Source organism: Pyrgilauda ruficollis, unplaced genomic scaffold, assembly GCF_017590135.1.
Source record: "Pyrgilauda ruficollis isolate IOZ18807 unplaced genomic scaffold, ASM1759013v1 scaffold18, whole genome shotgun sequence".
NCBI classification, from domain to species: domain Eukaryota; kingdom Metazoa; phylum Chordata; class Aves; order Passeriformes; family Passeridae; genus Pyrgilauda; species Pyrgilauda ruficollis.
The window spans coordinates 3,206,210-3,232,696 of record NW_024516984.1 but is presented as its reverse complement, the minus strand read 5'-3'; the positions used below and the strand labels follow the sequence as shown (position 1 = coordinate 3,232,696).

General features: G+C 36.2%; 1 protein-coding gene across 1 annotated transcript in view; it reads right to left on the bottom strand.

The window, feature by feature from the left end:
- CNGB3 (cyclic nucleotide gated channel subunit beta 3) overlaps positions 1-25,544 on the bottom strand; it is a 56,973-nt gene extending 31,429 nt beyond the window's left edge. The window contains 6 exon segments of the mRNA XM_041464384.1: positions 404-533; positions 1,993-2,182; positions 13,622-13,871; positions 14,702-14,709; positions 16,730-16,844; positions 25,520-25,544. Coding sequence (XP_041320318.1) covers positions 404-533; positions 1,993-2,182; positions 13,622-13,871; positions 14,702-14,709; positions 16,730-16,844; positions 25,520-25,544 — 718 coding nt within the window.
- Between the last annotated feature and the right edge of the window lie 943 nt (positions 25,545-26,487).

Sequence of the window (26,487 nt, the reverse complement as noted above, 5' to 3'; positions counted from 1 at the left end):
CCAGAACAGATAGAAAAATATTCCTGGTCCTCTGGGTTTCCACACTGAAGAAACTTGTATGATCAAGTATAATTATTGCATAAAAGATATTGCATCTTGCTCACGTATATTATGACTGACAAAATAATTATTTGGCCCAAATGAATGGTACAAATTCCAGATCAAGAAACAGAAGACCTGGGTTCCAATTCTCATCAGTTTGCATTACACTTTTTTTGCATACCTTCTTTAAAACTGATGACACTTTTCCCTGTTTGGAATAAATGTTGCTTAGGACAGGACCTCTGTGTCCTTGGGAGTTGCAAACTGGAATATGTATCTTATGGTGGCTCACAGGTGCCATGTAACACCAGGTCACTTCAATGTGACTTTACCCCATTCTATTACACAACTTTAAATTTACCTGTGTATGAGTCAATGGTATCTGGTAGCTTCATATACTCCATGTATTTTTTCAGTGGAGGTTTTTTGAATTTACAGCACAGCATATCACAGTAATGATCCTCCTCTGGCTTTGCTTCTGCCTCCTCTTTCTTTTCTTCTTTCTTTTCATCCTTTTTTTCATCTTTCTTTTCTTCTTTTGGTGGGGGCTTCTTTGGTGCTAGACACATAGATTACCAAAAACATTGGCATTTTAATAATTGCTCAATTAATTCACCCTGTTTTAACATGAAGAAAAGCTTCATCATGTTAAAAATGATCTTTATGTTCTAAAAACACTGGGCAGTGACTAAATTCATTATATTAAAAACATAGAAAAACACCTGAATAATAAAATCACCACTGGTATAAACACATACATCTGCTGTCCTGAACAAGGCACTTACATTACAGAGTGCAATATCTATATTACTGAATTTCCCTGGACAATGTTTACAAGTTATACCTTTTATAAAACTGACAAGAAAATTGTTAATTCATAATTTAGCATTCATTAACATAACTGAGCATTTCTCTTTGCGTGACTGTTGCAAAGAATGAATGCAGTGAGGGTGGAAATAGGAAAAGACCGCTGTGCCATGGGCTGATCTCTCCCCTTTCCTGAGACTCGATATGCAAGATGCAGCAGGTGAAACTGGTTGGAAGCCTGTGGATTTTTTGCATTTCTAGGCTTATAAATGTCTTGTAGCACTCCTTTGAACCCAGTTCTTCCATCTTATGCTGGATAATCTTGTTCGCACATGTGTCCTATTAATTCTGATGGCTCTACCTCTGATTAGGATACACAGTCTTAGCAGTAAACTGACAAACAGGATCTATAATAAGAAATAATGGTTGTAAGTTCTACAAGGAGAACAAAAGAGGTAGATCAGCAAATATGAAATTTAGAAAAAGAAATCCTTTGTCAGTTGGTATAGTTTATTGTTCTTCAGACACCATTTTTGCAGCTTCTTAAAAATTACCTACACAATGAACAGCTTCTAAAAAGCACCAGAACATAAAACAATCACACTCAATTCTTTGTGGAAAGGAAAAGGAAAATCAAACTTTCCTCTGAAGAGAAGAAAAATTGATTAACATTTCATATTTTGTCAAAAGTCAAAGATTAATTAATGTCAGATGAGTTTGCTGTATTTAAAGCAAGTGTGTCCAGATTTCTGTCAAGGCTAAAATTTTATTTACTGTATTTACACAGAAGATCTCATATCAAAGTGACTAACATCAACTCATAAGATATATGTTTCTTCATATGTTTCAGATTCATAAACATCTCTGGGATGAATAAACATCTCTGGGAGCTATTTCAAAATACAGAAAACTTCTTGACATGAATGATTCTAGATACTACCTCTATAGGGTTTCCCCCCAAATTCTTCAGTGATGTCGTACAAGGGGAGGTTGTACTTAAAGGTTCTGGCTTACTGTAGAGAAATAGGGATAAATTGACTTCATAGGGCACAAAGTGATCCTTTCCAATGGATAAACACACTATACTTACAAAAAATTATCATAGTATTTTCTGTTACCACAAAATTATTTTCAGTTTTAAACTGAACAAATGCATAGCTATTTCTAGAGGCACTTACATGTTGGAGGACTTGCTTCAGGTGAAGATATCACTGGGTCATTCAGCTTTTCCTTATAGACATTTGCCCTTTCACGCAATTTTTTGACAATCTCTTGAAGCTGGGCATCAGTGTACTCATTTGTTTGGGGACCCAGATGTGTTGGCTTCTGTGCACTGGTCAAAACAAAAGGGGAAAAAGGCTTCATGTACTGGAAATTGACGGAAGGAATCAGTGGTAATTCGATTTCTGAACTGAAGTCAGACATTGAGATTGGATCTTTAGTAAGCACAGTGCTTATTCATATCACTTAATTCATGCTAAGTGGAAACCTATGTTACCTGCTCTTGCCTCTTGCTCATGTCAGCAGCAGTCTGTGTGTTTTTTCAAGAGGTCAAGGTACCCTGTTTAGACTTCTGCACTAATGGCTTCTCACTGCTGTTTTTCACCAAGTTCTACTGTGGCTGTGTAAGGCCTAGAGCTTCCCTGATGTATTCACTAAGTTACAAGGCATCCTCTCCACACCTGTGTATAAAACTGTCCTCGTTGTGATATGGCAATATCCTAGGGATGACAGGAAGTACAGGTGAAGGAGGAGGGACTTATGATTACTTTGCACTTTCTAATGTTGAGAAAATTTATTTCATCTATGATTTTTATGGTTTGTTATGGCTAACATGAGGTTAAAAAAATTGCTTCTGTTTTCAGTGGAAACAAAACACTGGTCTTGCTGAGGTTTCTTCTTTCTCTGCTAAGAGTTTGCTCAGGGTCATAGTAACACTAAGCTGATATTCCAGCGCTCACAGCATTTGTTCAAACCTGAGAACTATTGATTTTCAAACACCTGCAGACTCATACTCTGCACTGAAACTAATGCTTTCATTAGGTTTTATGCATGCTGGGCAGTCAAATAGAAAATCCAGGTGAAAGTGATTCTTGATCAACTCTTCTGTGCTTATTCTTATTTGAAATTTCATCCTCGATTATTTGCTACTGTCTGATTTTGCAGACTGGGATTGTTTTTGAGTGCAACTCAGCTGGCAGCTGGGCCAAACATTTGGACTTCCTCTATGTAGAGACAAGGACATGGGATGTTTTTTCTGTATCCTTGACTCAACCATTCACAGCTGATGTGAGCACAGATGTCAGAGATGGCTGGAAATGGCTGTGACTGGCACAGGGAAACTTGAGGTCTCCCCCCAGTTGCCACAGGTCACAGTTGCCATCCTGTACTGAAATTCTGGAGGCTATGTCCAATAGAGGAGCTACAGCAGGAAATTGTTCTTTCTTTCTTAACAGTTTTTCAACTCTGTCCCAGGGATGTGGCTACAGCAAGAGTAGCAGCAGATCAGAAGTGACACATGCTTGAAATGCTCAGATTCTTGAGAAAATCTTCCCAAATGTGAGTAAGGGAAAAGTGGTATGACAGTACCTTGGGTAAGGAAGAAATGAACACCAGTGCAAAGTGCTCTTTGAATAAACACGATGTCTTCTCAAGACCTAAACCTACTTTGGAGTTTCTAACAGAAGGAGCTGTAGCTAAAAAAAGGAGAGTGTCAGGGTGGGATGTCTAGATTTTTGAGAAGCAGTTTTCTGGAGACACAACAAAAATCACAGTGCCTAAGGAAGTATAATTTAAGCATATAAAAATCCTTCAGCAATAAAACCATTGGATAAAGTGGAGATATGCTCCACTTAGAAGCAGAAGCAAAAGTTTGGAAGTATGTGTTGTCATACCTCTATTTTAAGCGTTATATACTGTCTATTTCTTAAAACTCCACAGACAGGAGATGAATCAAAACAGTTCTGATACATTTTGTAATCTCATCACAGTTCCTTTTGTGTCACATTGTCCCTTTGCTCAGGCCATCTGCAATGTAATGACATCCTTTCTTGTTTTGAGCTAACATCTCACAATTAGTTTTTTGCCTCTATGCAAAGAATTTAAAATAGTTCTTAGTCTTTGCTTTTGCTGTATTTGCTCAGGTCATTAGCTATCTTATAGTTAGGTACCACTTACCACAAGTGTCATGCCAAAGGCCCCTTCTAACTTCTTTCTAGGGATAAGCTACAAATTTCTTGATATTTTCTTCTTATTTCACAGATTTTCCAACAAAAGTTAAAGTCTCCTCTATCATTAATTTGGTGCAATGTAGTGCAAAGGAACCATGTTTCCATTTGGTACTGATTAGAGTCTATGTGACTTAGTTTAAAGTTATTTGCCCTGCAGTTGATGAGAAATTGATTTTCCTTGCCTTGCTTCTCATTTGGCTTGCATTACCTCCTACTCCATTATTTTCTTGTAACAAAACCCTTACTTTAAATTTTCTTTGGTTAATACAGATGCAAGAGACTGCATGTGGAACACTGCTAATTGGAGGATGTTTATTGTATATGTACTTTGTGTGGAGGTGCACTTTAAATTTTCTGGGCTAATGAAGCCCATTTAACTTCACTAAATTACTTTTAATTAAACTTGACTCCTTCTGTCGCATTTTATCTTTGACCTTTGTGCAGTATGTTACTTATTAGGTCTATGTTACTTACTCTCCATGTAGTCCTTTACAGAGTGGAAATGCTTATTCCCTGTACAAGCAATTTTATGTGGCCTAGGAAATGAAAATCAGGATGGCAACACATGTACTATGCACACAGTCTTGTTACTACTCAAACATATTTAGTTTAATGATAGCAATATGTGGAACATGAGAAGTATAATAATAATTCTGATATTTTTCACTTCTAGAGTTTATTTTTGTAACTTGTAGATTTAAACTTGTTTGTTTAGTGATAAAATTGCAGTGCCTTTATTCTACCCAAGCCACAAGAGAAGTTTTAGACACCTACAGCATAGTTAAAGAGTATCACCTGGAAATAGGCTATGGAAATACTGTATTGAGTAATGTATGCAAAAGCTGTTAAGTGCTGTGGCTTGCAAGATTTCTGTGTTAAGAGTTCAAACAAACACTGATAAGAAATGCAATAGTTCAGAAATTTTGCCCTCTTCTAAGTTGCAATCTAGGGTTTTAATTCCTCCCTGTTTCTGTCCATGAACACCAAATACCTGAGTTCAATTTAATGTTTAATTTACCAGCTGACCCCTGAGAAAATGTATTTCATAAATGTATGCTGCCTGGAAAATATCCATGCTACTTTTTTTCTCATTTCAGTTATAAACCTATTTTTTTTGTAGCACCTAAGAAACTTTCTGCTAATTACATGGAAATAGAGTTCTTGGTCCTGCAACAGAGCTTTCATTGCTTTTATTGAGCTCTGATATTGTGATTTATGATTGCATTTACAATCTGTGTCTTGAAAAAAAATTGTCTTTTCTGAATAAATTAGGGAGAATCTCTGATTCAGATAATCAGTTTTCAGAAGGATATGATAATACACAAAACATGATGGCACAGATGAGAAAGATTTTGGAGAGACAGAAAAATGTAATTCCAGGCAGCATGAAATGTATTGATTCAAAAACACATCCTCAATTTTTGCTGACAATCCCAGTGTGAGTAATGCCATAGAAGCCCTGAGTTCCAAGCCTAAGAGCAGTCATCCTAAATTACTAGGAAAAGTAGTAATAGAAAAAATTCAACATATTAGTCACTTGCTTGGTATAGCAAGAGAAGTATTCCAAAAGGCTAAATTCCCCTATTTTTTTTATAGTGTCTTTATAGTCCAAAGAAGGCTTCCCTGAGGAGAGTTTCAGGATGACTGAGATAGGTTTCTGCTCTGAATTGCCTGCGAAGAGGGACTATTTTTCTCCTTTATCTGCATAGGATGCTGATGGGGTTTTAGGATTGAGCTTTAATAGTCTCCTTCATGATTTTGGTACAAAATGTAGTAGTGCACTAATGATGTTTAACAGGACATTGGTTTTGGAAGATTAAAAAGTAGGAATGATTCCTATGCAGGGAAAATTTGAATTATTTAGTCTAAGTAACAGAAATGAGGACAAATCAAATTCCCCATACTACAGACATGTACTTAGAATCAAATCGTAAGAATTTTGTTTGTAAATGCTGAGATCATCAGTTGCAGGTGACAAAAGGATAAATGTCCACGTGTTTAGTCAGAGAGAAGTTGCCTATGAGCCATACATAATCTGGCTATGAAAAACACTGGTGCAAATATAACTGTAGAATGAATATTACATGCAAGGAAATAAATATTAATATTGGAATATAGGCCAATATGAAAATTATTCTGACCAACTATACTCAAAAGTTGCATTCCCATAGTCTAAGACACTGGAAAGTCTCCTAGAATGGCCAAGGTTACTGGGAACATGACTTTGAAAAGCACAAAAAACCAGACGGAGATATAATAAGATCACTGTCTATGAGATCAAATTTTGGTGCTGAACCATGGGAAAATAGGTATTTGAGCTGAGAAAAGGTATTGTGAGAAGAAATGTGAATAGAGGAACAGTGAATTATCATGAGTTAAACATTTGAAGAAAGTTTCCAAGCCTTTAAAGGCCAGAATTCTAGGCAGCTTTCATTATGAGTGAGGAGCAGTTGAAACAAGTGTGGTAGACTTCAAGATTATACTAGCTAAGATCATGGAGACTGTCGTAGGCTGTGATTCCCAAGAAAGCAAAAGAATGTATGCAGTATGACATGAAATCCTTTTCAGCAAAAAAACTTGGAATATATAAAGGTTTGGAAAGTGGATAGGTGACTTAACCTGTATATTTACTACCTACTTCTTCCAAAAAACAGCTCAAGCACTAAGAAAGTAAGTATCTAAGATAAATAGATTATCTTAAAGTCCTGGAACAATCTGCTTATACATTAGATTCCATGGGCTTTCAAAAAGCACTTAATTAAATTTTAATTTTCCTTAACTGTCTTGAAACAAGTGTCTTCCCCTGACCCACCATCTTTTCCTTTAATCACAGAATCATCAAAGTTGGAAGAGAACTTCAAGATCATTTAGTCCAACAGTCAATCCAGCACCATCATAATTATCCCTAAACCAAGTGCCACATCCAGATGCTTGCCTGGGCAGTTTATTCCAATGCCTTTCCACTCTTTCACTGATGACCCTTTTTTCCTAATATCTAATCTGAACCACTCCTAGCAAGGGCAAGTGCCTGATAAAGACCCATCTTTACTGGTACAGAAGATTATGTCCTTTTCTATTTGCTGCATTTTTGAAATACTGGCATTGTATTGACTTGTCATTGTAATAAAACAGAATAAATCACATTTTTATTTAACTTCATTTTAGGATTGAGTTGTTCTTCACAACATAATTTTGTTTTAAACTGATGTTCCTTTGTTTTACTATATATTTTATTAACTGTTTCATTAATTTAAACATAGTGATACCATAATATTTGGGTTGGTTTTGGTCTTACGTATGTATAAACAAGAATGGGCCATAACCATATATGAGCTTCATGCAGACAACATACAAAACAATCTTTCCATTGGAATTCATGACTTTCCCTTAGTTCAGAATCTTTGTACAGAGATCATGCTTGTTTGGGCCCTAAGCAAATATTCTTGACAAAAAAACCCCATAAATTATCCATTTTCCAGACCTCATGTTTTGTTCATAAAGCAAAACAGATATGGAAGCAGCAGTGTTCAAGGAAGGCACTATCTTTTAGACTTACCCACTGGTACTGAACTCAGAATAAACTTCTTGATGCAATGCAGACTGAAATCTCATAATCTAGGCTGCAGAGATTCTTGCTGTTTTGCTCAATTTTTTTTTCAAGCAGCTTCTTTGACAATCCTTCTAGTTATTCAGTCACAACAATTTGTGAATCCTCTAATCTTCTTTACAGTACTCTCTAAGGAGAAGTTTGTCTCCATGCATGGAACTCTCACTGAGATACCAGATTAAAATGTGAATAAGATTTTATTTTAATTAAAAATTCTGCAGTAGTAACTACAAAAGAAGTAGAAAGAAAGTAGTAGGAATGTTGGAAGTATCAATTAGCTATGAAAAAATCACCTTTCCTTAAGGTAACTGGTGATATACAGTTTTTTAATTGCACTATTTACTATGATGGGAAAAATGGGGACAGAATAATTTCTAATACTAATTGCTTTAGAACAAAGGTATAATAGTCTGAGGAAGTCATTCCCATTTTTTGCTTATCTGGTGCTGTTGTGTCATTGAGGCTTTCTTATCTGTAAGTAATTAAATCTGTATGGAGCATCTGCCACTTATCAGGAATTTTTGACATTTTAGCATTTAAATACAAACACATATCTTATTGCATAAGCCTTTAATTTATGACTGTGTAAAATAATTTATTCAGAGCGTGATACAGTGCTGTACAGAGTTCATGAGCACAGCACAAACACTTCCTATTTTCTGTATTTCAGTTTTTCTTAATATGCAGGGTATTAAAAACTAAAATAAAAATGCCACAAAATTTCCCATTGTGAATGTTTTCAAAGGTAGGAAAAAAGTCTCAAATTTGAAAAACTTAATTTCCAATACATGCTTTCATTTGTCATCTGTTTTCATAGAGTCCCTAAAATAATCATACAATCATAAGGCTATGGAGAAATTTGAGATATCCTGTCCTCACACCTCAAAGCAGGATGAGGTACACCTGAAAAATTCTTATCTAACCTTTTCTTAAATATGTCTAGTCATGGCTATTCTATAATTTTCCTAAAGAATTTATTTCTGTGCTTGACTATCTTAATTTTAATATTTCTTTTTCCTCAATGTAAATCTCTTTTGGTACAATTTGTCCTATGCACTTTGAACATAGCGTAAAATTTATGGCCCCTTCTCTTTTATCTCACTTTTTGTCCATTTGCACATTTTAATTTTCTCACTTTTTTTTCCCTCCCAAACAAAAAGGATTTGGTACAAGGGTAATAATTGTATGATGACTAAGAATGTCAGTTAATTCTATAATTCAGTGTACGTTCCCAAACTTCATGCCATGGGCCATAGTTACCTATGTTAATTATATAAAATTACCTTGGTGTGACCCTCTTGTTGCAAATCTACCTCCATTAGGGTAAACTGTTATACATCAACCTTTGTAGGAGCTGACTACATGTACCTTTCCCAGGATCCGAAGAAACTTGGAGAGAAAGAACCTGTTCCTCTGAGATGATTTTCAGTTACTGCTATTTAAGAACATCCTTTCCCCTTCTTCAAGACCCTGACACATTCCTTTCCACATGCAGCAGCAAAGCAGGTATGTTCCCTGCAGACCCTGCTCATCACACTTCTCCTCCTGAGTGTCATGTGCCCAGGGTACTGAATAAAACTGGGCTGCCAGATGTGTTTGACTTCTCCTCTGACCCTCACATCTCCACCTGTCACCGTTTCCTCTGTTCCTCTCATGGGCTGTACAACATGTTTTCATCCTAAATTTCTAAGATTTGGAAAAAGAGTAAATAACTGGAGATGGGGTGTTTTAATAAAATATGTTGGACAAGATTAAACATAGGCATTAAGACTTACACTTGTCATCAAGTTTTTTTTACTAAACAATAAGCATTATATCTTAGATTTAAATACCTCTTATATTTGTCAATAAAGGTCTTGATATATTTGCAAATGTTTGGTACAAATGTGATTTAACTACAAATGCAATTTAAATGTAAATGTTTTATATAATAGTATATGTGTCACAATGCTCATTGCTTTGCTTTTTTTCCTGAAAATGACTCAACATATAATAGCAGAGATAATATTTTGAATAAATTATCATTTCTCCCTTTACAAAAATGTTTATTCTTACTTTAAAAAATATTAAGTGAATGGAAGATGTACACAAAATGCACAGAAATTGCCTTTAATCAAAGAAACCAATCAGCAGCAAATTATGACATACTGTACCCTTGCTTTGTTATATATTAAAAAAAAAAACCAATTTATTCCATTGATACAGTTTAGCAAAACTGTGTATGAATATTATGAGTATATGATTTGAAACAATGCAAAGGTAAAAACCCCCTGCATTTCAGTCTGTGCAATGACATTCCTATCCTTTCCTCACTTCATTTGTTCTTCAATGAAGAACTTCGGAATCCACTACTTTTTAATTTCAGGCTACCTACTTGATTGCCATGCAGAGTGACTGAAATTAAATAGCAAGGGTAACTGCATCCTGCAGATTGGATAGAATTTAAAGGCTCTGGGAAAATCCATCTCACCAAAGATTACAGCAAGTTTAATCCATTTTGGTACAGACTGCACACCATCACCTTTCTATTTAATTTCAGATTCTCAATATAGCCATTTCAGAAACTCAAGTCCAAGAAGTTGAAGTAAAAGGCTCTGAAGAAAAAGGCCTAAGCAGAGGGAATATAAGTGCTAAGAAAAGCATTTTTATTTTTTAACACATTAATGTCTTTTCAGTCAGGCTTAATAAATATACTAGATGCATTCCATCCATTTATGATTTCAGGTACTGCAATGATTAGCTGGAAACAACTAAGGAAATGTATTAGCCTCTCCATAAAATGTACTTGTAACTGTGTTTAAACTGGGATTTTTCATAAGGCCCAGCATTGGCCTTGTTTAACTTCATCTAAATTTGGTTAGCGTTTATTGCCATGAGTGTCGTTTTGGTACCTCCCTGATGTTCCTACAGTAATCAAGGATTTCTAGAGACTCTGCAGAGGGTTGGTACTGGGTCTGTTTCACTAATGTGCTGAGATTTTGTGCTTGTGATAGGAAATAGTTTCTCTAAGGTGCATCTGCTCGGTGAATTGATGTGTTGTAACTAGTGGATGGCAAGCACTAATAAGCATGGTAATTTTCTTGTTCGAGGTTATTGAGGTAAATGAAGTGCATTACTCACTAAGAACATGCTACCAGCAGGAGTTCTCTTTATTAACCTGGCTATACACCACGTAGCAAATTGCCTCTTAATCTTTGTTTTGTTTTCTTTTCTTGCTATTAGCCAAATTAAAGAGAGGAAAAAAATCTTCTTTATAGGAGGACTGGTAGAGTCTCTTAAGTAATAGGATGTGGCCATGAAAAAGGCAAACCACAAGCATGAAGCTCAGTTTGCCTGAACCACCCATGGTCATATGGAAGCTTGAAGTACTGGAGTTCCTTTTTTTTTGAAAATGTTGAAAGCTGTGTTTCTGCATTTGAAAAAGCAAAACCAGATGAGTATCCTTTCTGAGTGGGAATAATATTTTAAAAATAAATTTAATATTTTATTAAAATGTATTTAATGCATTTTATATTTTATTTTTATATTTTGTTTGTAATAGCTAGATTCTGAAGGTGGCATATCAGATATAATGTTTTGTTCCTCTCTAAACATAACTGAGAATGTGTAAGATTTTGAGATGAAATCTAAAAGCATAGGAAATCCCAGTTACCTATTGCAATTTTTTCCTTTCTGTGGTCTTGACTATTTAGCCTCCAAATATGGATTATTATTTTATGCAATATTTTGCATGAGAGGGTTCACAATCTTTGACTGGGGTTTCAGTGTACTGCCTTAGTATAAATAGTACATTGTAATCTCCTTGGTAATCTGGGAAGATGAAATACTCTTACAAATTCTACAGAGCTTAAAGGCTTTTAAAAGACACAGAGGAGAGAAGAGGTCACAGAAGATTTTTATCCTCTATTTCCTCTGATCTCTACTCTCAGATGATTTGTTTACCTTCTTGCATACTCTATCTCTTCCAGGACTTGATGCAACTTTGTCTCATACTTTGAAGCTTTGCCACTAGTTTCTTGTTAATAAGGTTCCCCTGTCTTCTATTAGAGTGCAAATGAAGCGCTGAGTGTTCTTCTGCTCCCTTATTTCTTGCTGTGAAGAGACAGGGTAGTCTTAGCTCACCCTTCCAGAGGTCATTATTGCTCAGCAATTTGCTATTAATGAAAATTACCTGTTGCTCTGTTACATTTTTGACAAAGATAGAGGGGAGAAAAATATTGGCGGACAGAACCAATTTGTGTGCAATTCTATCCAAGCCATTAGGAAACAGATATTAAATGTTTCAGTCACTAGGCCATAATTCAGTGCTTGGTACATCATCCATTCTTGTGGGTTTCTTCTTTCAGACATAGTGTTCAGGTGGCTAAGACCAGTGCTGTGTCTGTATACTCTTTATTAATGTCCACCACCCTGTACTGGAGTATTTTAAAAAATGAGGATCTGAGAGGGAAAAGCAGATAGTTTTCTTTTTCTTTTCTTTTCTTTTCTTTTCATATTTTTTTTTTTTTGTTTATTTTTTTTTTGTAGACAAACAATTGCTATGGGAATTTTTAGGAGCAAATGCAGTGTTTCTCAAAATTGTCATTCACTTAGCAAGCAAAGAAAAAAAAAAAATTGCTCTTTTAGAGGAAATTTAAAAATGTGTTGTTCCAAACAGTAAAATTGCCTTCCTTCCCTCTTCCTTATTCTATGTATCTGAGCCTGCACAGGGGTATTTAAAAAAAATTAAGTGTCATAGTAACAGCAGCTAAAGTGAAAACTTTTCTATTAACATTTCCATGAAAGTTGATAAGCTCTGGATGCATATGATTTGTGAAAAAAATATATATCCATGAACCTTATTTCATTATGTATATTACTCAGGCATGTGAGCATACTGATGATTTCCTGCAAATCAGGTGACTTTTGATTAAACTTTGACTCTTGAAAGATAATTAGCATAAGAAAATATTCTACGTAAATTAATTACCCTGAGACTCCCAGCAGGACTTCCACCCACACACTATGCCCATGGATCTTTGTTGTCCACTTCAGGTCAGGCTTTGATCACTGCCTGAGCAATGTTTAGGTGTGTCCACTTCCAGATCTGTCTTGTACCTGTCTTGTAGCCTTTTCTCCAGCCCTGTCTCTGACCCTCTCTTTTTGCTCCTGACTGGACTCCCTGTTCCACCACTTGGCCTTGTTGATGGAGCCTGTTGCTAGGATCCTGCTCTGTGTCCTGTGTTCAGACCCTGTGAGGCTGAACCTTGTTGGTAAGAACATGTTTGTGCTGGGGTTATCTTGGCTCCCATCTCCTCTTCTCTCCCTTGTGGCAACCTGAAATACATCTGGGCAAAGTCTAAAATTCCAGTTAAGAAAATTCTACCAGGGATTTTGCCAGGGATTTTGCCAACCTTGATTTCCATAACAATATCATAGAATTGTTTGATTTCCAATAGACATTTAAAGATCATTTTGTCCATCCCATCTGCTTTGGACAGGGACATTGTCCACTAGATCAAGTTGCTCAGAGCCATGTCCAACCTGACCTTGAACAACTTCCAAAAATGGGACATTCACAACTTCTCTGACAAACCAGTGTCTTGCCACTCTTATCACAAAAAATTTCATCCTCATATCTAGTCTAAATCTGCCCTCTTTAAAATCATTATCCCCTGTAGAATTGCAAGAACAATCACAATTCTCTTAGCCTTTCCTCATAGGAGAGATGCTCCACCTCTCTGATTACTTTTTTGGTTCTCTCTAGATCAGGTCAATGTCTTTCCTGCAGAGCTGGATGCAGCACTTCTGGTGGAATCTCAGCAGGCTGGAGTAGACGAGGGTGAACCACTTCCCTCAACATGCTGGCCACACTTTTTTTGATGCAGCCTGGGATACAGTTGGTTCTCTGAGTTCTGAGCACACATTGCCATCCCATGGCTAATTTTTCATTCACCAATATATCTCCAAGTCCTTCTCTGCAGGTCTGCTCTCACTCTGTTCATCATGCAGGCTGTACGGGTAGGGGTGATTAGTGTGATCCACGTGCAGAACATTGCACTTGGTCTTTCTGAGCTCCATGAGGTTTGTGTAGGCCCACCTCTCCAGCCTGTCAAGGTCCCTCTGGATGGCTTCCATTCCCTCCAGTTTGTAGGCTGCACCACACAGCTTGGTGTTGACCAAGGGATAGCACTCGTTACTAATCTCTATTTGAGAAGTTTCCAAACATGGATTAAACAGTAACAGAGAAAACTCCTGGAAAACTGGACTCTTAGTTGACAATCCTGACTGTCCTAATAGTCCTTGAAATGGCTTTGAATGATAAAACCAGCAGTTTTCAAAATACCTCCCAGGTATGGAAATATCTAGAAGTTAGAAATGATCAAACTCTTCAGCAGGCATATTTTATTGTTCTAGTTGGCCTCAGTGCTAGACAATGGTTTGAGCATGTTTCATTTACTACTACTTTTGTAGATCACATGTATCTATTTGACTCAAATTCTCAGCTTTTCTCAACGTGATAAAGGCAGTTGATTTCCATAAAAATATCCTAGTGAGCAAATTTGAGCACATAGACTCAATAAGGTAGTAACCTTGATCAGGAACTGTGTCTTAATAGATTTCCATAAACATTAAGAAACAATGAATTCAATTCTCTCAAATGCACATTTTAAAAATCATTCTCCTATCAGCCCTGACAGTCATGCAACAGACCTGGTTAGTTTAGTTTCATGCCAGTGCAATGACACCAGTGCCATGACTTCTGGACTCTACTGCAGAATTTAGTGAGTAACTGTTTTGGCAGTAGACTTTACCAAATATTTACTGTATTTTTAGAAGCTGTTGCTCAAATTAGACTGACTAGGTATGTCTGGATAGACATGTGACACTGAGTCAGAACACCTCTGAGAAAGCAATGTTTAATGTAAATATTTTTAATTTTCTTTTAACAGACAGATTTTGTTTTTACTAATAAGAAACATACCCTTTTGTTTCATAAGCATGTAATTATGTTAACCATGGTTACAAGATTTACCAGTGGAGCTGTAATCATTGAATAACATATTGTATGATGACAAAAAAAAGGAGATTCTTATCTAGGTTTTCATTTTTGACCCACTGATTCACATTGAAGTGACTAAGTTATTTATAACTTTTCCATTCTTTCTAGTCAGAGTTATTTTTAATTGCATCTATTATTTTATAGAAGCATGTGAAGTAGCATTTTGCTTGATTATTTCCAGACACAAAGTCTGTCTTAGTAAAGGGGAGGAAGTAGGTAGTTAATTTGTCATCTCTATAAATTAACTCCATGTCAGGGAAAGATTTTTCTTTGTGTCATTAGGACAATCAAAATAATAGAAGGCAAAAACAAGCAGGAGGATTTTCTACCCAGTTCTGTATTGAGTGTATCAGTTTTTCTCCACTCAAAGTGATCTCAAAAGGCAGAAACTTCAGGATGCAGAGCAATGGGCCATATAAGAGTAAAGACTTGGAGCTGACTGACTAGATAACAGCTTTGCGTAAAAGAATCAGGGGGTCCTGGTGGACAACAGATAGAACATGAATCCACACTGTGTTCTAGCAAGTAATGAGGGCTAACTACACATTCTGATTTAGAAAGAGCACCAGAGGTGCACAGCAAGAGTATGAGAGGGAAAAGAAGCAAGTTAAAGCAAAGGAAAATTTAATTCCATCTAGTTTTCACAACAAGGGTGGTCAAAGTGTGGACCAGAATGCCCAGAGAAATTATGGAAATTCCATTCTTGATGCTATAGATTCACAATTATCCTGAAAAAAGTTTTGGGTGCCTTGATCTAATCTGGGAGTTGGGTCTAACCTCTAAATATTTTCAACAGGAGTTTGGATATCATTCCTTCTGGAGAAGCCTTCCAACCTGAGCTGTTCTATCAAGACCTTTATTTTCCATAGTGACACAGAGAGTGTCATCAAGTGTATGCAGCAAGTTTGCAGATGACACCAAGCTGGGTGGTGTCATCTGCAGGCCTAAAGTAGAGCCAAAAATGTGATCAGAAGTCTGGGCCACTCCTATAAGGAAAGGCTGAGAGAGTTGAGGCTGACACCTTATTGGTAGCCTTTTAGAATTTGAAGGGGACCTTCAAGAAAGATGTGGGCAAACATTTTAGCAGGGGTAGTGGCATGACAAGATTTAGCATTTTTAAACATAGAGGGGGCATTTAGATTTAGATATAAGGAAGATTTAGATTTAGATTAGATATAAGGAAGAAATTTTTTACAGTGCGACTGGTAGAACACTGGGACCTGTTAGGTAGAGAGGTGGTGGATGCCCAATCTCTGGAAACATTCAAGGTCAGCTGGGATGGGGTTTTGAGCAACCTGATTCACTTATAGCCGTCCCTGCTCATTACATATGAGTGGGACTTGAAGACCTTTAAAAGTCCCTACCAACTCAAAGAATTCTATGATTCTATGAATCTATGAATCTCTGCTTCTGAAATGACTAAAGACTATTCAAAGCTTATTGTTTTTTAGACTTCATATTTATTTTATTTTCACAAAACAGTCACCTCAGATTTTTACAAAGGTTGAATGACCCTAGATTCTCCCCTGAGGAATACTACTGTTTCATTTGTTTGTCTCTTCTCAGCAAGAGATAGTACTAATCTTCTGATTGTGAAGACTAATGCTGATTTAAGGTCATAGCTCAGGAAAAAAAATGTGCAGGGTAAAAATTTTCAAGTCGAAATGATGTGACAAACATTCTAGGCATTCAGGGCAGCATTCTGGAACTTTCTTCTTTGCTAAGATATAGTAATAATTAAGCAGTACCACTGCTAAAATTTGCATATTTCTGTAGCTGAGAAAATCCTTTTCCTCATTCCTGCAATTTAGGATGATGTACACAACAAACTATCAAAAGCACATAATAAATGAATGTCTCATATATATGCTAACTTGAAATTGAAATAGAGCTCTTCAGATCCTTACAGGTGGGACTTTTAAATAACTGATATATGGCACACAGAAATGTTAAGTCAGGATGCCAGGTAGAATCTTCAAATTTTTAATTGAATTTACTCACTTAGCATCTTCTTTCCCATCTTGGAGTTCCTGTTGCTCTTCCTGTTGAGTTGTCTTAGCTGGTTCAGTTGATTTTTCAGGTTTTGAAGGCTCAGGTGCTTTTGCTGATTCTGCATCTAGAAAAAAGGTTTTGATTATTAAAAATGAATTTTAAAATAATTATAATAATACTTTTGAAGGAATCACAGTCTGTCAGACATTATTTCTTCAGGAGATAAGCACTAAAAGACACAACTTCTGGGACCTGGCCTCTGAACAATATCCTGCATAAATCTGTTTCAGTGCTAACTGTAACTGAACATGTAACTGAACTGAACTGTAAGTGCATGTTTATGATAAGTTCACCTTTAGTATATTTAATTTACTTGTAGTTTTTAAATAGATTCATCAGTAGCCAGCTCAACAATGGTCAATTCAGAGCTCCTCTGTATTTATGAGGGACAAGAAGTGATGCAGCAAGGTAGAGGACAGATAGATCTGTCAAGAAATTATTTGTGAAATGCAGGAAGAAAAGTGAAGAGTAGTTAATTTTCTTTTGAATAGAAATGTTAATAAAATTATCTATGCTTCAGTGTTTGTACTGCACCAAAGTTGTTGCTTCAGCTGCCATGACAGTACTGGTCATTGCTGAGGAAATTATGATTGAAATATATCATTAAGGATGTATGTTGCACTTTGTCTAGTCTATTTCTTCATTTCTGTGACTACTGACTTTTTGGAAGTCATGTAAGTAGGAAGTCTGTAGAGTTTGAAGCAAATGGTATGGTCTCTTGCCATTTAAGCGGCCTTAAGTGATGCTTTCTTATAATTACTCCCATATCTTTTTTTAAACTTTCATGTTGAAAATAATTTGATAGCTCTCATCAGTCTGACACTTTGCATAATGGAGGAACAAGCTCAGCTTTCACAATTACTTTAAGGAATATGATGATAGAGGAAAATCTTGGCAGAAAAACACGGCAACAAATAAATCAGAAGCCTGTTGTATGTGCTGTATTTTAAGTTTGAGACAGTGTAAAGAAAATCAAACTTTCAATATTTTACATGGATACTGTAAAGTTACTTTCCTGATAGTTAAACTCCATATTTAGAGAGTTATTCCTTTAAAAAAAGTAAAAAATTGTTTGCTGCAACTGCACTTGTTGCAGTTTCTGGTCCCTTTTGAATTCATGGTTTGTCGTATCCCAGTTCTCCCTGCCTTGACTCCACAATTCAAAAAGCCAAGTACTCAATCAAGAGTGACAGCAAAAATAAACTCAACATTTCTGTCATCTCCTCACTTCAGGAATTTTTTTTGTTATAGTAGTTACTCCTAGATGTATCTATAGGCTACAGTCTGATATGAACAATTAGAGCAGTGAAATGGTGCTGAAAGCATGGCAATGAATTTATATCTGTCAGACATAAATATTTGGCATATCTGGCAGATAAATTTCAAATGAGGTGTATTGTGATCCATTGAAATTAGTGATAGTCAGCAGCTTGAATAAAGTAGTTTGACTCATGGACTTATTATTCTGGTTTGGTTTTATTATAAAGGAATCCAGTTATGAGTTCCTAAAGGGTTTTGGGTTTTTTTGGGGGGGGAAAAAGAAAGAGGAAATCAGGGTTCGATCAAGAGGGTTTTGTTAGAAGGGCATTCTTCATCGAAACAAAATACCAGTGTAGTTACACTGCTTAGAGTAACAGGCTCCTGATTAAGACAATCCGTCTTTGGAATGACAACATGTATGAGAAGAAAGAAGTACAAAGTAAAAAATTATGCTTGCACATGGACACTCCTGTGCAGAGGGATAATAACTTCTAAGCATGATAGATATTCTCAAGGTGTTCAGTCTGATGTCTGAACCCACACTGATCGTTAAATGCTGATTGCATTCAGACTGAAGGAGAACCTTGCAATCCCATGAATATACCAAATTTTTACATACAAGGATTAATACATTTCTTATTTGCATTAATATTAGGACATCAGAGCCTAGCACCACTAATGGCTGTGTGTCCAATTTTGGTTTTTCCTCTCTGTGTGAAATTGAGAGGGCTGTCTGCATAGTGACATATTAAAAAACCAAACCCTTTGCTCTTCACTGCTTGAATGTAGCTCGTAGTCTTCTAACTCATGAAACCAGGCCCAAAGGAATGTCCTTAAGTACAGTATGGTAATCATTTTAAGGAAAATTTAGACTACAACTGTTGGTTTCCAGAATAAATAATGATCCAGCAGGTAGGTGGCAGGTTTACAGCTTTGTATAACTTTGGTCATTGTAGTGAAATCATGAGAAAAAAGGCAAAACCAAGTCAAGGCACCAACAATGAATGAAATTTTCAAAACATACAGATCCATGTGAACTCAACAAAATTTCTGAATTATTTGCATTCCCATTGTGCTGGATATAGGTGGATGAAGTTCTCAATGCATTAGTGGTGGGAGGTGAGGAATGAGGCCCACTGTTGTCTACACATTCTAACCATCTGACCTTCCCGCAAGGATAATGCATTTTAAAACTGCATTGGGATAAGTGTTACTGGTTCTGTTTTAAGATGGAAGAGGAGAGTGAAAATTGCGGAAGTTTTAAGATGGAAGAGGAGAGTGACAATTGTGGAAGTATCATTTTGAGGGCAAAACACAACTTAATGGAATCCCTCCAAATAAATCTGATTAAATTTTTAAGCCCACTGAAACCTCATCATACCAATGATCTGCCTAGGACCCCAAGGAGCAAGGAAAAAGATGCAATTTATAAAATCTATTTGTTTACCTCTCTTAGATAAGTTTTTAGATATTAAAATAAGAATAAATGTCAGCATCTGGATAGTAGCACTCTGAGTACAGAACAGAAAAAGTGCTTTTGCTTTACTATACTTCAGGAAGGGAAGAATTTATTTCCTAGAATTCCCATCCAGCTCCACTGCCTTGCACTAGCAGTCTGACCAATATCACATCTATGCTTCCCCTCCCGTCTCTACGGGTTGGATATACATAAATGTAGAACTTGTCATGGCTAGTAATAATATAAAAAGCAAGAGTTTCCCGAGCTTCTTTTGTCTGCTCAAAACACATTTTAGTTCAACTTAATAATCAACTGACATAATCTTATTTAATTTTGAATCCACAATATATTGTTTTACAGGGTGATTCACAAAACAATGGCTCACTCTTAACTTCTTTTTCTTCTGTGGAAGCAATATTTCCATCAGAACACCCACACATAATGTCTATTTCATATTAATTGAATATATATGGTTAAATACTTCCTTCTACTCTTCTTAGTGACTTTTGCAAAAGTGTAGTCATTTTAAAATACACTGTTGCTTAAAAACTACTATATGATTGCACAATGATAATGAAGTACTAATTATAGTTGAGTTACTATGTATGTAATAAAGTTCTAAATGTTACCACTCATTTCTGATGTTTATTACCAGGATTAGTGTAAGCAATGTTGATTTAAAGAACATTTAATGTTGCTCTTTTTTGTTCCTTCAGTAATGAAAAATAATCCTGCAAATCTGATTGGCCTGAACTATCTTGACCTGTTTGCTTAAAAACTACTATATGATTGCACAATGATAATGAAGTACTAATTATAGTTGATTTACTATGTATGTAATACAGTTCTAAATGTTACCACTCATTTCTGATGTTTATTACCAGGATTAGTGTAAGCAATGTTGATTTAAAGAACATTTAATGTTGCTCTTTTTTGTTCCTTCAGTAATGAAAAATAATCCTGCAAATCTGAACTATCTTGACCTGTTGTCCAATACTTGGCAGAAACACAGAAGAGAATTAGTCATGGTAGAGAAAAAGACAAAGATAAAAGAATAGTTTATATTTTTTTTCTGTTGAATATATATTAGATGGTTACTTGAAAACTTTGTGTAGCTTGATGTTTGTCCTCTGTGCTGGTTTCAGCACACTTTATATGCTGACCATGTTCAGCATATAAACTGAGAGAAAGAAGTAAGAAGGAATTTTGGAGTGATGGTATCTATCTTCCCAAGTAACTGCAGCACACGATTGGAACCCTGCTTTTCTGGAGATGGCTGAACACCTACCTGTCAATGGGAAGAGAATTAATTCCTTGTTTTGCTTTGCTTGTGTGCATGGCTTTTGCCTTCCCTAATAAACTGATAAAATATCTCAACCCACAAGTTTTCTAGCTCTTATCCTTCTGATTCTCTCCCCAGTTCTCCTGGACAGGGAATTAGTAAGTATGGGGTTTGGTTGCTGGCTGGGGTTAAACTGCAACATGCTTACATGATAAAATTTATTTTATTAATATACAAACAATGGTGCCAATTTTAATGGTGCATGGAAACATTTGATGGTAGACAGCATTGTTTGAAACAGGAAAAGTTGTATAAAGGCATGGTTAGAGTCTGCTAGTAGGAGGCAGAGTGACTAATGTTTGAGTAATCTGTTCTTTTTAGCAGTGACGTATTATGTGCCTTAGAAACATAATTTTAAGCACTTAAAAGCAGTGACTTTCTGGGACATTTCCTCTTCTTGCAAAGTGTTAAACATTTCAAAATATGTTAGAAGTCTCAAATTGGCTTTTAAGTGGTATTGCCTGCAAAGTAGCATAGAGAACAGGTTCTCTTGAATAGCTGGAGTAAAGACTGACTTTGCATTTGTAGCAATGGAATGGGAATGAGAGAACCAGTCTACAAACTCTGTGTGATACTTGTGACATAGTTAGTCATTTGCCTGATTGTTTTTGCCTCACAAAGGTATTCTTGAGCTATCCAAAATATCTAAAAATGCCTACAAAATTTTAAAGATCTCAAGAAAAAAAAAAAACAACCACAAGAAACCTATGGATAAAGGAGAGAAAAGGCTTCAGCTCTGACATTACCAAATGCACATCTTTGTAATCTTCTTCTGATATGAGCAAATAGAGCAGTGAAATGGCGCTGCAAGTATGGCATTTCTTGAAACAATGTTTCTTAAACAAATGCTATGTGCAGGGAAAAAATGTTCAGAAATCATCAGGGGTGAAATAAAAAATCAGTAAGTAGGTCCATCTTAACCCTCAACTTCAGTGGCTGAAAATATATTATTTAAGTTTATTTTCTATGAAAGAGAGATTGTATGAGTAAGTTGAGTTTGTTTTCCTAACATTTAGACATGCCACTCATGTGAAAAATGAAGATCTGAGAAGAGTTAAAAGACTTCACATCAGCAAGAGTGATTAAAGCTGATTAAACATATTCAAGTCCTTGGTAATATTTGAAAAAAACATTTTATTTTTATATTATTTTTTGGGAATAATAGCTGCCTCTTTTCTGTGTGCCAGTGACGAGCATAAACGATAAGGTGGCAAGGAATAAGATTATTTCAAAGTCTCTTTGGATTGGCAGGTTTAGTCTATTGGACTGCAGCTTATAAAATTACATATTTCATTTGTATTTTTTGAAATAAAAACCACTTATTTAACTCTGGATTTCCTGGTGCTAAGGGACAGGTCTTGTCTTGCTGCTTAAAAGCGCAATTTAGAGTCAAATTCATAACAGGGCAAACAGAGGTTGCAAAATTTCACATTTAATTAAAATCACCCTTCTCAGAGTTTTAACTTGGTTGTAGTCCATGCAGAGTTAGTTGGTACCTAATTAACCAGAATCAGCCAAGGTTTTACAGCGTAGGATTTTGGTACCCTCAATAAATACATCTGCTTTATTTCTATCTCCAGGAAGGGAGAGCAACCAGATTCTGCATAACAGCTAATTATCAAGACTCTCCTCTTGGCTCTGGGCCTTATTTATTTGCAATAGGGTCAAATACATGTTGGGAGGGTTTTTCCCCCCCTTTTGAAAATATTCAATAATTGTAATATGAATACATAGTGAAATAAAAGTCCTTCATTCTTCATTCATGGTTACTGTTTTGATTAACTTCTAGGTTCATTCCATGCTCCATGTGTAGGCCAGTTACATGCTCCATTCTAATTTCTCAGATTCCATAGAGTTTTGCATTCTTTTCTGCACGATGACCCAGAGGCTAGGAAGGCTATAGGACTTCCTCCCACTCCCCTCTAGTCTAGGTTTTACACAGGTAGTCAGGCAGCTCTACAAGAGTGGGACAGATATGAGTTTAAAGCCTCTTACTATGAAAGAGGCAAGGTATTACAGGTAGGCTAATATATCAGAGGTGACAGCTATCAGCAGCTTCTGTTTTTACTTGTTTTCTTGGAAAAGTGACAGTTCCTCAAGTACCTGAACAGAAGAGGGAGTCTGGAGTGAACTGAAGTTCCTTTTGAGCAGCCCTTCCTCTGCAGTGCTGCACTGCTTACTTGAGATACTTTCCAAAGCATCTAGCTCTGAATATACTAAATGTCACTGAACATTAACATGGTAATCTCCCAGAAGGGAGGTTCTGTCTGCTGTATGATCTAGAAATGCAATTCCAGCATGTGTAGAAATACCTATGGTAGTTTTACTTTAGCTTTCTCACTCAAGTCACCAAGAACAAAGCAATGTCAATAGTAAAAGTAGTATAAATGTAATTAGTAAAAGTTGGATAAATGTGACTGTGATTCAGAAAACACCTTTGAGACACTTCCTGATTTAGCAGAAGATCAAAACCCAGAATACTGGAAACAGTCTAGTTTCTAGTAAGGGGAAAATGTAAGGATGAGGACTTCAGAGAAATACTAAAATGTAGTTGGAAAGAATCAAACTGGAATTCTCTGTCAGGAGGATGAAATAAATTATAAAACAGAGAATGATAATGCAGTCACCAGCTAGCAGGTGGAGGCTGGATGTGTCCTTCTAAAGAGCATAACAACCAACAGAGCTATTGAACAGCAGTGGGTAAAACAAGGGAAGCATTTGTATAACCAGTCAATTATAGGAGATGATAAATATGCAAAGAAATTATAGCAATTGGATTCAATATCATGGAGAACCTGTAATTAGGTGAATCACACTTTGTTAAGTACACAAAAAAATGCAGGGAATAAATTAAAAAAAATGAATCCATTATGGAACAAACTGACTAAGCACAGAGAATTAATTGCAGAGTGAAATAATTATGCAGAGAATTAATCACAAAGCAAGCTAGTGATAGAGAGGGCAACTGAGGAGGCAGAGATAGAGCAATAAGTAGCCAACAAAGAAGCCAAAAGTACCAGGTGTTCCTGACTGACCTAAGTGGCCAAGTTTTAATCAAATAGGCTCCAATGGTACCTCCTGCTGGATTTTCATGTGTGCTGGAAACATTGTGCTGCTTTGTGAAGCACATAGAGAAAGGGAGGAAGTAATGGCTGGTTTTGGTGATGCAAAAAGAAGGGGGTGAAGATAAGCTCTACTCTGTTGATTTGTATGTAGCACTATGGAATTGCAAACTGATACTATGATTAAGGGTTTTTCTGGTCTATTTTATTTTGAATATACCAGAGAAAGTGACAAGAGACCTTGGAAAGGCTTTTCTCTTAACACATTTGAAGTTCTCCATTTAGCTGATCTGCCTTAACTAATGTTGTTTGAGCTCTGGCTGTAATCCAAATTTGTACATACAGCATAAAATGCTTTCTCTAGTCTCTCATCCTCTGCTTACCCACACAATTTCTCATTTTCTTCTTCCAGGAGATAACCACCCAATTTTAGGTCTGACACAAAGTTCAAAAAATTTGGCAGAAGTTTATCTAGACCCTCCTGTGAGCTGCTTTAGATTAGCTTCCATTTTCTGTCCAGAGATATAGAAGTTCCTTATTTGGCTCGGATGATAGGGACTTGCATTCATTGGTGAAAATCTTAAGCTTCTCCTGAGGTGTGGTCCCTGTAAATTTTCTGGCTTGTATAGCCATTGTCTATCTAATTCATTAATATTCTTGGTGTCTTGTTGCAGCTGTTTGAAAAGTATACTTGAAGTACCTTACAAAAAATGGTAGCTTTACAAATACCACCAGAATGCGTGGACCTGTATATAATACTGTGTTATTACAATTTCCTGAAGTAACGAATGGTGCAGTTGCTACTATACCACCACATATATTTTAGAAGGAAAAAAAAAGTAGATTATTATGCAGAAATATATCTTTGTGATTTGTATTTATCTGTAAAATAAGATTAAGTTTTTAATGGAAACAAAAAAGAATTTCTGTACTGATACTCCATTCTGTCATGGGGTAGTATCTGTGACTTAGTGTTGTTAAAAAAGCCAAATATCAAGTTTGTTTTTTTCCATTGCTGTTACAGTTAATTCAGGTCAGATTTTGTTTTCTCTTAATTTCATGCTACAGCCATTATATAACAAGACAATTTCATTAAATGGACTTTGTTTAAAGTTTCATTATATGAGGAAACAAATTGTGACACTTGCTATGATTACACAAACACAAGTCAGTTTTATGAAAGTTTCCTTATAATCTTTTTCCAGTTGCTTCACTCTTAGTTATTTTTTTATCACAGAAAGCCGGAGATTCCTCAGGCTTTGCTTTGCTGCTTTAGTGAAATGAACATGAGCAGGAACATGAACTGCTCTCCTAAAGGAAAAGCATGAGGTGACGGGAAGAATGGACTCTGTTTTTCTCCAGAAGTGGGGGATGGAAAAGGAAAGGGCTGCACCACTCATGCTGAGGAGGGAGGGAGGGAGGAGCAGACATGTGCCAGCAGGAGTTGGTGCTTCACCCATCCCGAGCCTTTATTTGGGTAACAGGTGTAAGCACTCATTCAGGCTCTGGCACACACAAAACAGGCTTGGCTACTGGAGATGGGGGAACAGGGGGGCAGGACAGCCATGACCAGCAGCCTCTGTCTCCAGAAACCAGCTGCTTAGGCAGAAAATTACCTTGTTTTACTGCCCTGAGTTCCATGTTCCCGAGTACTAGTCCTGAATATCTTCTGAAGGGGGATGGCAAAGATTTATAACAGCATTGCTTTTTTAAAAATTTTGTTGTTGTTGTTGTTGTTGTATTTTTTCATTTGGTTTTGTTTTGGTTTTTAAAGTTTGGAATGGTTGATCAGTGAAATATTTGCATGTCAGATACTTTAAAATGTGTCTTATCTTTTCTGGTACCTCTTATCTTTTCTGGTATCTCTTCTGGTGAGAAGAGTGACTAAAAGAAGCATTAAAATTTTTTTTTTTTCCCCTAAGCCACTAAATGCCTTTATTTTAAGATTTCTAAGAAGTGAAATTGCAGTAAGAGGAAATAGAGCTTCCTAGCCTAGCTGATCAGAGGGGCAAGCTCAAGAAGGCACTGTGTGCTTGAAAGCTTGTTGCCCTTTGTTATTGTTAGATACTGTTCCTATATTTGTAACAAATCATTGGCCTGGAGTCAATGACAATTCAGAGATCTTAATTTCTTCCACAAACAAGAAATAAGAGCTCCTGCCAGAGCACTAGGAAGAAGAACAGTTTCATTTACAATCCTATAGAGTATACATATACTATGTCCAGATAATCTTTGAAAACTCATAAATAGCTTATTACTGACCTTGTTTCTTTGGTATACACTCTGCTTTATTATTGGCCTCTGCTTTCTGTGGTTCATTTGTTGTTTTATTTTCATCCTTAAAAAAATGCACAAGATTAGAAACTGTAGATTATCATTGTTGAGAATGATAAGGGTAGTTTGATGTCTGCAACATTTTTTAGGAATTTGTTTAAGCTGCCACACACTGACCATTGTTCCTGAGTGTTGTGTGTGTTCCCAGATGGATTTGCCAAGTGACTTGTGATGCATGTTGAAATCAAGCACTGATATTGTCACATCCTTTGCGTAAACCCAGCTGCTTAGCTTAGAGTTTGCAGAGCTG